Consider the following 12,191-nt stretch of genomic DNA (forward strand, 5'->3'; position numbering starts at 1 on the left):
CCCCCTCCCCTCCCCTCTCTTTTTGAAACAAGGTCTTAGTTTGTCACCCCGCTGGAGTGCAGTGGCACAATCTCAGCTCACTTCAGCCTCAACCTCCTGGGTTCAAGCAATTCTGCCACCTCAGCCCCCAAGTAGTTGGGACTACAGGTGCATGCCACCACGACTGACTAAATTTTTTGTATTTTTGTAGAGAGAGGGTTTTGCCATGTTGCCTAGGCTGGTCTCAAACTCCTGAGCTCAAGCAGTCCATTGCTTTGGCCTCCTAAAGTTCTAGTGTGAGCTACTGCACCTGGCCAATTTCTTAAACCAGGCATAAAAAGCACTAAATAAAAACGAAAAATTGATAAATTGGCCTATGTTAAAACTGAGAACTTAATGTTCACTTAAAAGTACCATTAAACGAATTAAAAGGCAACTTCCGAGTACAAAAAGATATTTTCAGTGTATATGTCCAGGAAAGGAGTAGTACTCAGAATATATGAAGAATTCCTGTGACTAAATAAGAAAAGGACAGTCAACACAATAGAAAAATGAGCAAAATACTTGGACAGATATTTCACATAAGAGGACATCCAGCCGGGCACAGTGGCTCACGCCTGTAATCCCAGGACTTTAGGAGGCCGAGGCCGGTGGATCACGAGGTCAGGAGATTGAGACCATCCTGGCTAACACGGTGAAACCCCATCTCTACTAAAAATACAAAAAAAGAAAAATCAGTCGGGTGTGGTGGCGGGCGCCTGTAGTCCCAGCTACTCAGGAGAATGGCGTGAACCCAGGAGGCGGAGCTTACAGTGAAATGAGATCTCACCACTGCACTCCAGCCTGGGTGACAGAGTGAGAATCCGTCTCAAAAAAAAAAAAAAAGAAGAGGACATCCAAATGGCCAATAAGCATATGAAAAAGTGTTCATCTTGATGTGTCTTCTTTTTCTAGGTTTTAAATTGGAAGCTTACATCATTATGGATATTTCTTTTTTTCCAATTTCAGTATTGTATGTTGCAATATAGATATCCATCTAAGGATTGCTTTTGCTGTGCCTTACACATTTTGAAATGTATTTTAAATTTTTCTAAGTTCAAAATATTTCCTAATTCCTCCTGGATTCTTCTTTGAAAGTAGAATTATTTAGAAGCATTATAGAAAAATGTTATTCAGTGAAACTTGTTAAAATTTGGTACAGAAGACTGTTCAGGACCATCATCATAGGTAGGGACCACTGCAATCGGATTTTGCAGTCGAGGAGAAAATTGGACTCAACTCCTAATATGCATGGGTAAGTGGGAATTTATAGCTAAGGTAGAGGAGGCCACTGGATTGGAAAATTACTAAGAGGAAACATCGGGGATAAGGGAGATTCTGGCTAAACTGACCTTATCAGGATTTTGACTGAAGACAGGCCAGGGTAATCAGATACCACCTAGGGGTTGGTGGAGGATGAGGAACCCAATTATATATCAACCTTGATTTATATATTGTGGTGGAAGAGATTCTTGCTAAACTGACTTAGTGGAGTTGCTTGCTAAAACTGGATTTTACAAGGAAGTGCACAGATGGGCTTAGGAGAGGGTTCAGGAGTGTGACTAAAGATTGGTTAAGCAGAGCCTCTTTGTCAGAAATAAGTTCTTTACTTTCAAATATTTTTGGATTTTGCAGACATCCTCCTCGTATTTATTTTTAATTTTATTATTCTAATGTGGTCATAGAAGATGCTTTGCATAATTTTAAAATGCTTTTAGCTTTATTGAGAATTGTTTTATGGCCCAGCATGTGGTCTTATCTTGGTGAATGTTCCATGGCACTTGAAAAGAATGTTTGTTTTGCTGTTCTTGGGTATGGAGTGTTTTATAAACATTCAGTTAGGTAAAGCTTTTTGATAGTGTTTTTCAAATGTTCTGTATCCTTACTTATGTCTATCCACTTTTTCCATCAATTACTGAGAGAGGTGTGTTAAAATCTCAGTTTAAATATTTTCAGTTTTTTAAAACACTTTTTTAGCACAGGTTTAGAGTATCATTTACTGGAGGCTTGTTTATCTCTACTCATTAGAATGACCCTTCTGTGTTCTCTATTGAATGCCTCTGATGTTCAACTAAGATTCTCTCTTCTCTGACTGGTCACAACTCAAATGTATCCCAATCCTGTGTGGGAAATATTCTGGGAATGTTCTGTTTATAGCTCCTGTTGTTCTTTCCCTGGCCTTGTGTTTCATACTATGATGCAAAAAAAGAAAAAAGGATTAGCCACATACTCAAAGGAATTCTTATGCAGATTTCTTTAGCTCTTTTCCACTGTAGATTCCTCCTCACTGGGTAGTATGCCTCACAAATTCTGGCTGTTTTAGACTTCCTAAACTCCAGTCTCTTGTTTCAACTCAATGAGACTGTCATGTTCTTCTTGGGACCCCTCTCCCTGTCTGGAAGGTGCTTCCAGGCAGAAATCGAGCTATCATTAAGGGCTCTGTTTATTTACTTTCTCTCAGGGGTTACAATTCTGTGCTGCCTATTGTCCAGTGTCTGCATACAGTTGTTTCCTATCATTTGTCCAGTAAGAAATAGATTTTAAATTGTGGTCCTCATACCACAGTATAAGAAACACCAATGTAAGTGAATAGTAAATCAGAGTCAGTAGATAGCCAACGCTCATCCTGGTCAGGGGTACCAGGGCTCTGCCTCTGTCAGTTCCTCCCGCAAGCACCCACTAAGATGTGGTTTGCTGGTGCTTATTTTGACTCAAGAACAAGGTGGTTCCTGAGGTCTATACATATTTATTAAAAGTAGGGACTGTGTGTGTTCTTTCCAAAAGAAATAAGCTGTAAGTGTAAAGTATCTTTTAAGAAGCAAGAAATAACTTTTCCAACAACTGTAGCATTACCTTCTGTTGGGTTAGTGATCTGAGAGCCAAGGAAAACTAAGTTGAGTTAAGTTACACCTGCTTTTTCTTTGTGGGGCCATCTTGCTTCAGTATGTTCCACGTTCTTAAATAACAAATCAGGACCCTAATCCAAGCTTAATCATTGTGTGGTTGAGTGTATGTGTGTGCATGTGTATGTGTTCCTCCTATCAATCTGTAATGGACCTGGTAAGCTGCCAATATATATCATAAGATCCCAGTTTTTAAAATCCTTATGTGTGTGAATTGATGTTTATAATATATGAACAAAAAATGAAAGTATACACATCAAAGTATAAACATTATTTTTTTTTCCAAGAAGCATACTTAGTGAGGGGAAGGAGAGACCACCTAATTTTTACTTTAAATAACTTTTTATTGTTTTATTAATTATACCAATGATTACAACAACTCAGTTGTTGAGTACATAAAAGTCTAGAACTAATTTATTTTCCTGGTAAATCATTCCTTTGATCATTGTGTAATGACTATCTTTATTTTTAATTTTTTCCTGTACATTTTATTTTCTTATGCTCCTGTTTTTTTTAAATTATACTTTAAGTTCTGGGATACATGTGCAGAATATGCAAGTTTGTTACATAGGTATACACGTGCCATGGTGGTTTTCTGCACCCATCAACCCATCATCTATGTTGAGTATTTCTCCTAATGCTATCCCTCCCCTAGTTCCCCATCCCCCAACAGGCCCCAGTGTGTGATGTTCCCCTTTCTATGTCCATATGTTCTCATTGTTCAGCTCCCACTTATGAGTGGAGAAAATGTGGTATTTGGTTTTCTGTTCTTGTGTTAGTTTGCTGAAAATGATGGTTTCCCGCTTCATCCATGTCCCTGCAAAGGACATGAACTCATCCTATTTTTTATGGCTGCATAGTATTCCATGGTATATATATGCCACATTTTCTTTATCCAGTCTATCACTGATGGGCATATGAGTTGGTTCCAAGGCTTTGCCATTGTGAACCAGTGCTGCAATAAACATACATGTGCATGTATCTTTATAGTAGAATGATTTATAATCCTTTGGGTGTACCCAGTAATGGGATTGCTGGGTTAACTGGTACTTCTGGTTCTAGATCCTTGAGGAATGGTCACACTGTCTTCCACAATGGTTGAACTAATTTATACTTCCACCAACAGTATAAGAACATTCCTATTTCTCCACATCCTCTCCAGCATCTGTTGTTTCCCGACTTTTTAATGATCACCATTCTAACTGGCGTGAGATGGTATCTCATTGTGGTTTTGACTTATGCTCCTTTTTAAAAATGACTTTCTTGCCTTTGATTTGATACAGTTTTTTTTTCATTTCTCTTCTGACCTCCTCTAATTTTTATTTTTTTATATTTGTTTTTCATTCTTTAAATAATTATTCTTGAAATTATAACACATCATTTATTTGACAAAGTCTAAAGTTTATCACTAGCTGTATCCTCCTACAAGGACCTTAAAATGTTTAACTCTGATCTCTTTGACGATCCAATATCATTTTGTTGTTGAGAATGTTATTTCTACCTTATTTTAGCTGTCTTCATTCAGATATTGTTATGATCACTTTAGATAATAAATGTTTATTTAATTCCTTGTATATATTTGTTAGTGTCTTTCTTCATCACTGCTTATTTTGTTCTATACCTTGCTTTTGTGTTTATTTTCTTCTTAAAATATGTTAATGATTTTTTCATCTAGGATCTATGAGTAGTAAACCTTGGCATGTGAAAGATATTAGCTATTTTCCTTCTGACTTTTCTTGTTGATAGGAGAACTCTGCTGTTATTGTAGAGACCTTAAGTTGTTAGAAATGTTTTCTTCTCAATCTGGTTGATTTAAAGATTGTCTCTATCTTTGGTGTCCTGAAGTTTCACTATGATATTTCTAAGTGTGAACAGTTTTATTTACTCTCCTTGCCGTTTTTTGATGCTATTTCAATCTGTTAATTCATGTCTTCATCAGTTGTCAAATCCTGAGGTATTAATATTTTGACTGTCATCTCCCATCTATACTCCTTCCCCCAGTCTTTCAGTTCTCTCCTTGAATAATTTCTATTAAATGCTTTCTATACTTCTTATTCCAACATATTTTGTATACCTCTACTGTTTTCCTTCCTTTACCTCCTTCTGCTGTCTTCCATTTTATCAATTTGCATTAGCTGTTTCTACTTGCTGTTGAACCCATCCATTGAGTTTAAATTTCTAGTATTATGTTATTATTATCAATTTTCATTGCTTTATTTTGTATTTTTAGATATATTATTTGATTCTTTTTATCTATTTTCCGTTTTATAAACCCCTGTTCTTTTTTAACATATGTTTATCACTTGTTTATCTTTTTTAAAACATTTAAAAAACTTTAATAATGAAAGTAATTTTGATTGTTCTGTTATCTCCATTTTATTGTTGTATATTATCCTATTTTGGGCAGTAGGATATTTAGATTGTCATTCATGGCTTTGAACTTGTTTATATACTCATTATTGTCTTCATGCTCGACTTGAGAATTATTTTCTGTAGTGTCTTTTCTCCCATACATTTTCTTAGGTTGTGGAAGCCTCCCTTTAGGGATGATGGTGTCTTCCTGAACCCTCCAGTATACTCTGGCCGTATGTCCAGTTTTTATATTATTTTTTATTGTTCATGTTTCTGCAAATTATATGGCTCAGTTTTGAACCTATTGATTTTGGCTTGGGATTCTGATATCGTGTGGTTGACTCTGTCCTGTCCCCATACGAGGGCTGGAGAACTATTTTAATGAAACTCTAACCAGATAAGCTCAGATATTCAGGTTTTCAATCAGCAGATTGTTATCTCCCAGTTTCCTGTAGTTAGCTCATTTTTGTCTGTCAGCCAGGTACGGCCATGGGTCTAAATGTCCATCTGATATGGTTTGGATTTGTGTCCCTGCCCAAATTTCATGTCGCATTGTAATCCCCAGTGGTGGAGGAGGGATCTGGTGAGAAGTGACTGGATCATGTGGGCGGACTTCCCCCTTGCTGTTCCGGTGATAATGAATGAGTTCTCGTAAGATCTGGTTGTTTAAAAGTGTGTAGCACCTCCGCCTGTGCTCTCTTCCTCCTGCTCTAGCCACGTAAGACGTGCCTGCTTCCTGTTTCCCGTCTGCCATGAATGTAAGTTTCATGAGGCCTCCTCAGCCATGCTTCCTGTGCAGCCTGTGGAACTGTGGTCAATTGAACCTCTTTTCTTTATAAATTACCTAGTCTCAGGAGGTTTTTTTATAGCAAAGTGACAATAGACTAATACACCATCCCTACTCAGGTCTCACATTCTGAGGTCCCCATGGGCAGTATTTGATCCTGGTCAAATACTCACCAGGGTAGCTCAGTTCTGTTTTACTGGGAAGTCTTTTTGCCTTTATTTGGCATCTAGGAATTTACCATTCTTGTTTTCAGTGTTATGTATTAACATTTTTCATTACTATTTTGCCTAGAATATCTGTGAGTTAGGACGTGGTTGAGCAGGGTGGGTGTGGTGGCTCATGCCTGTGATCCCAGCATTTTGGGAGGCCAAGACGAATAGGTTGTTTGAGTCTAGTATTTCAGCCTATGCAACTTGGTAAAACCCCGACTGTACAAAAAATTAGCTGGGCATGGTGGCACACACCTGTACTCCCAACTACTTGGGAGGCTGACCTGAGGATCACCTGAGCCTGGGAGGTAGGGGCTGCAGTAAGCCATGATTGTGCCACTGCACTTCAGCCTGGGTGACAGAGTGAGACTTTGTCTAAGAACAACCAAGAAGTGGTTGAGCAATTCAATACATAATTTTTAAAATTATATAGTCTGTATTTTAAGTGTTTAGCATGTTTATTGAGATAAAGTTAACAGAAATAACTTACTTAAAATATTTGATTTTCTAGGTCCTCAGTAAATTCAATTGTAATTTTTAGGATTTGTGCATATTATTATTATTTTTGTTTGTTTTATGGAGACAAGGGCTCAATTTTTTGCCCAGGCTGTAGTACAGCAATGAAATTATAGCTTACTGTAACCGTGAAGTCTTGGGCTGAATCAATCCTACTGCCTCAGCATCCCAAGTAGCTAGGACTATAGGTGTGCATAACCGTGATGGGCTAGTTGTTGTTGTTGTTGTTGTTGTTGTTGTTGTTGTTATTGTAAAGACAGGGTCTCTCTGTGTTACCCAGGCTGGTCTTGAACTTCTGGTCTCAAGTGATCCTCTTGCCTTGGCTCTCTAAAATTCTGGGATTACAGGTATGAGCCACCGTGCCCAGCCTGTGAATATTATTGATGTATTTTTGCTTTCATTTTACTATTCTCCATTTTATATACTTTAAAATATCTTTACTGACTTGGTTTGATATATTATTTAAAATGTATTTAAATATATATGTTTGATATATCGTTTTTTAAATAAAACAATATGGTTTTAAGTAAATGTTTATTGCTTTTTCATAGGATGAATCTTGAAGAAGAATTAGATGAACTTAAAGTACATATATCTATTGATAAGGAAGCAATACAAGAATTGAATAGATGTGTGGCAGAGAGAAGAGAAGGTAAATTTTCAGAAAATAAATACTTAACAGAGGAATTGTAAAATTATCTAATTCTTGATATTTTAGTTTCAATTTCTTTTAAGAATGTTACCCTTTTTATTCCTTTTCCCAAGACTTTATTCATTGATAACTCGCTAATATTTTCATCATGAGAAAATTAAATAAATAGAACATCTAAAAGTCAGCTTTATAATTTATTTAAAAATCTAGGGAGAAGGCACAGCAAGATGGCCAAATGGAAGACTTTACCCTGTGGGAACTCCAAATTTAACAACTATCTACACACACAAAAAAACACATACATAAGAATCAGAAATCAGGTGAGCACTCACAGTACCTGGTTTTAACTTCAAATGGCCGAAAGAGGCACTGAAGAGGGTAGGAAAGATAGTCTTAAATTACCAATGCCACCCTTCCCTGATGTCCTAGCAGTGGCCATGTGACATGGAGAGAGAATTGTGCACTTGGGGGAGGGAGAATGCAGTGACTGTTGGACTTTGCATTGAACTCAGTCTTGCCCTGTCATAGCAGAGAGCAAAACCGGGCCGAATGTATCTGATGCCTGCCCACAGAAAGAGCATTTAGACCAGACCTGTCCAGAGGACAATCACCCATCTCAGAGGTTGGAACCTGAGTTTGGGCAAGCCTCGTCACCACAGGATTCTGGGGCTCTATATAAACTTAAAAGATAGTCTAGGCCACAATGACTTCAACTCCTAGGCGAGCCCTAGTGCTGAGTTGGGCTCAGAGCCAGTGGACTTGGGTGGCATGTGACCTCCTGAGACACCAGCCAGGGCAGCTCATGGGGTATTTGTGCCACTGCTCTCCCAACCCTAGGCAGCACAGCTCATGACTCTGAAAGGAACCCCTTCTGTCTGCTTGAGGAGGAGAGAAGAAAGAGTAAAGAAGTCTTTGTCTTGCATCTTGGACACCAACTCAGCCACAGTAGTATAGGGCACTAGTTAGATTTATGAGACCCTTATTCTAGGCCCTAGCTCCTGGATGACATTTCTGGACACATCCTGGGCTAGAAACGAACATGGTGCCTTAAAGGCAAGGATGCAGTCCTGGCAGGATCTATTACCTACTGATTGAAGAGGGTCCTAAATAACCAGCAGCAATACCCAGATGGTACACTGTGGGTTCTGGCGGAGAATCTGAGATGTGCTGGATTCAGGTGAAACCCAGTGCATCCCCAGCTGTGGTGGCTGTGAAACACCTGCATGAGAAAAGCAGAGGGAAAAGTAAAGGGTAATTTGTCTTACACCTTAGGTACCAGCTCATCCACAATGAGATAGAACACCAAGCAGCTTGTGGGGTCATTGATTCCAGGCCTTGGCTCTTAGTTGGCATTTCTAGACCTGCTCTGGGCCAGAGGGAAGCCCACTGCCCTGAAAAGTGAGTCTCAGGCCTGGCAACATTTGTGACAAGCTGACTGAAGAGCCCTTGGGCCTTAAGGAACATTGGCAGTGGCTTGGTAGTGTTCCCTATAGGACTGTGGTGGTGACCACAGGGAGAGACTGTTTTGCCTGTAGAAAGGGAAGGGAAGAGTGGGAAGGACTGTGTCTGGTGGTTTGAGTGCCAGCTCAGCTGCAGTAGACTAGAACACCAGGTGGATTTCTAAGGTTTTTTACTCTACTCCCTGGCACCTAGATGGCATCTCTGGACCCACCCAGGGCCTGAGGAATCCTGCTACCCTGAAGGGAATGACACAAGCCTGACTGGCTTCACAATCTGCTCTTTGCAGAGCCCTAGGGCTTTGAGCAAACATAGGTGGTAGCCAGATAGTGGTTACAGTGGGCCTTGTGTGAGACTCAGGGATATACTGGTGTCAGTTCTGACCCAGCATAGTCCCAGTGGTCATGGCCACAGGGGTGCATTTGTCATTCTATCCCCAGCTCCAGAAGGCTCAGCAAAGAGAGAGAGACTCTGTTTGGAAGAAAGGAAAGAGGACAAGAGTCTCTGCCTGGTAATCCAGAGAATTCTTCAGGATCTTATCCAAGACTGCCCAGGAATTAGTTCTAGAAGTCTTCAAGAACCCCAGTGTTACTGGGCTTGGGGTGCCCACTAATGCAGATATGGACTAGATCACAACACCCAAGTCCTTTCAAATACCTGGAAGTTTTGGGCTGAATCAATCCTACTGCCCCAGCATCTTTGTACCCATCTTCTCAAGGAGATTGGGTACAAACAAGCCCAGCCTGCAAAGACTAAAATAAATATCTAACTTTTGAATTCCCAGACACCAGCAAACATCCAAAGGATCAAGGCTATCCAAGTTATAGGTTACGCTTTGTGTCCCCAAGCCAGACTCATCTTGAATTATAATCCCCATAATCTCCACATGTCAAAGGAGAGACCAGGTGGAGGTAATTGAATCATGGGGGTGGTTTCCCCCATGCCGTTCTCATGATAGTGAGTGAGTTCTCATGAAATCTGATGGTTTTGTAAGGCACTTTTTCCCTCTTCGCTCGGCACTTCTCCTTCCTGCCGCCTTGTGAAGAAGGTGCCTTGCTTTCCCTTCACCTTCCACCATGATTGTTAGTTTCCAGAGGCCTCCCCAGCCATGCTGAGCTGTGAGTCAGTTAAATCTCTTTCTTTTGTTACTCAGTCTTGAGCAGTTCCTTATAGAAGTATGAAAACAGGCTAATACACCAAGAAAACATGACTTCATCAAACAAACTAAATAAGGCACCTGGGATCAATACTGCAGAAACAGATATGTAGTCTTTCAGACAGAGAATTCTAAATTTTTTTTTTTTAGTTTTGAGGAAACTGAAAGAAATTCAAGATAACATGGAGGAGGATTTCAGAATTCTATCAGAGAAATTTGATAAAGTGATTGAAAAAATAAAAAACAATTGAGCAGAAATTATGGAATGAAAAATGTATTGGCGTCGCCTCATAGCAGAATTGATCAAGCAGAAGAAGGTATTAGTGAGCTTGAAGTCAGGCTATTTGAAAATACACAGTCAGGGCAGGTGTGGTGGCTCATGCCTGTAATCCCAGCACTTTTAGGAGACTGAGGTGGGAGGATCACCTAAGGTCAGGAATTCGAGATGAGTCTGGCCAATATGGTGGAACCCTGTCTCTACTAAAAATATAAACATTAGCCAGGCGTGGTGGTACATGCCTGTGATCCCATCTACTTGGGAGGCTGAGGCAGGGGAATAGCTTGACCCCGGGAGGCGAAGGTTGCTATGAGCCAAGATCGCACCACTGCACTCCAGCCTGGTGACAGAGTGAGAATCCATTTTGGAAAAAAAAAACCAAAAAAACCAAAAAACAGTCAGAGGAGACAAAAGAATAAAAAACAATGAAGCATGCCTACAAGATTGTTAAAATAGCCTCAAAAGGGAAAATCTAGGACTTACTGGCCTTAAAGAGGAGTTAGTGAAAGAGACAGGAGTACAAAGTTTGTTCAAAGGGAAAATAACAGAGAACTTTTCAAACCTAGCAAAAGATAACAATATTCAACTATGAGAAAGTTGTAGAACACCTAGCAGGTTTCACCCAAAAAAGACAACCTAAAGGCACTGACAAAGCTCCTGAGGATCAAGGATAAAGAAAGGATCCTAAAAGCAGCAAGAGAAAGGAAACAAACAACATACAATGGAGCTTCAATATGCTGGCAGCAGACTTTTCAGTGGAAACTTTACAGGCTAGGAGATAGTGGCATGACATACTTAGAGTGCTGAAGGAAAACACAAGAACAAACTTTTGCCCTGGAATAAGGAGAAATGCTTTGACAGACAAACAAAAGCTAGAGATTTCATCAACACCATACCTATCCTATAAGAAGGCATAAATGGAATACTTCAATCAGAAAAAGGATATTAGTAATAAGAAATCATCTGAAGGTACAAAACTCATTGGCAATAGTAAGTACACAGTATGACATACAATATTGTAATACCATAGCAGCAGTATACAAACTACTCTTAAGTAGAAAGACTTAAAGACGAGCCAATCAAAAAATAACTATAAAAAGTTTTCAAGACATAGTACAACAAGATATAAACAATAAAAAGTTAAAAAGAGGCTGGACAAAGTTATATAATTTTTATCAGTTTTCTTTTTGCTTATTTATGCAAGCAGTGTAGTTAATCCAGTTAAAATAATGGGTTATAAGATAGTATTTGCAACATTCATTGTAACCTCAAGTCGAAAACTATACAATGGCTACACAAAAAATAAAAAGGAAGAAATAAAATATTCTTTTATTTTAGGAGAAGAAGGTAAGAGAAAATCACCTTCACTACAAGGAAAACAAGAAGGAATGAAGGAAGGAAAAGAAGACCACAAAATAACCAGGGAACCAATAACAAAATGGCAGGAGTAAGTCCTTACTTATTGGTAATAACACTGAATGTGAATGGACTAAACTCTCTAATCAAAATACATAAAGTAGCTGAAAGAATATAAAAATCAGAGCCACTCTCTGTTGTATACAAGAAATGCTTCATCTATAAAGAGACATATAGACTGAAAATAAATGGAAAAAGATACTCCATGCCAGTATAAACCAAAAAAGAGCAGGAATAGCTATACTTATATCAGACCAAATAGATTTCAAGCAAAAACTGTAAGAGACAAAGGTCATTATATAATGATAAAGGTGTCAATTTAGTAGGAAGATATCATAGTTGTAAATATATATTTACCCAACAGTGTATTACCCAGATATATAAAGCAAATATTATTAGAGCTAAAGAGAAATATAGACCCTAATTCAATAATAGCTGGAGGCTTTA

The 12,191-nt window shown here is 38.8% G+C and overlaps 1 protein-coding gene across 1 annotated transcript in view; it reads left to right on the top strand.

Annotated features, from left to right (window-relative positions):
- Positions 1-12,191, top strand: part of LOC105536188 (centlein) — a gene marked incomplete at its 3' end in the record, with an annotated part of 236,950 nt that overhangs the window by 131,191 nt on the left and 93,568 nt on the right. The window contains exon 11 of the mRNA XM_011975470.1: positions 7,337-7,437. Coding sequence (XP_011830860.1) covers positions 7,337-7,437 — 101 coding nt within the window. The remainder of the gene's footprint in view (positions 1-7,336; positions 7,438-12,191) is intronic.

This window comes from Mandrillus leucophaeus, unplaced genomic scaffold, assembly GCF_000951045.1.
Source record: "Mandrillus leucophaeus isolate KB7577 unplaced genomic scaffold, Mleu.le_1.0 Scaffold1560, whole genome shotgun sequence".
NCBI lineage: Eukaryota > Metazoa > Chordata > Mammalia > Primates > Cercopithecidae > Mandrillus > Mandrillus leucophaeus.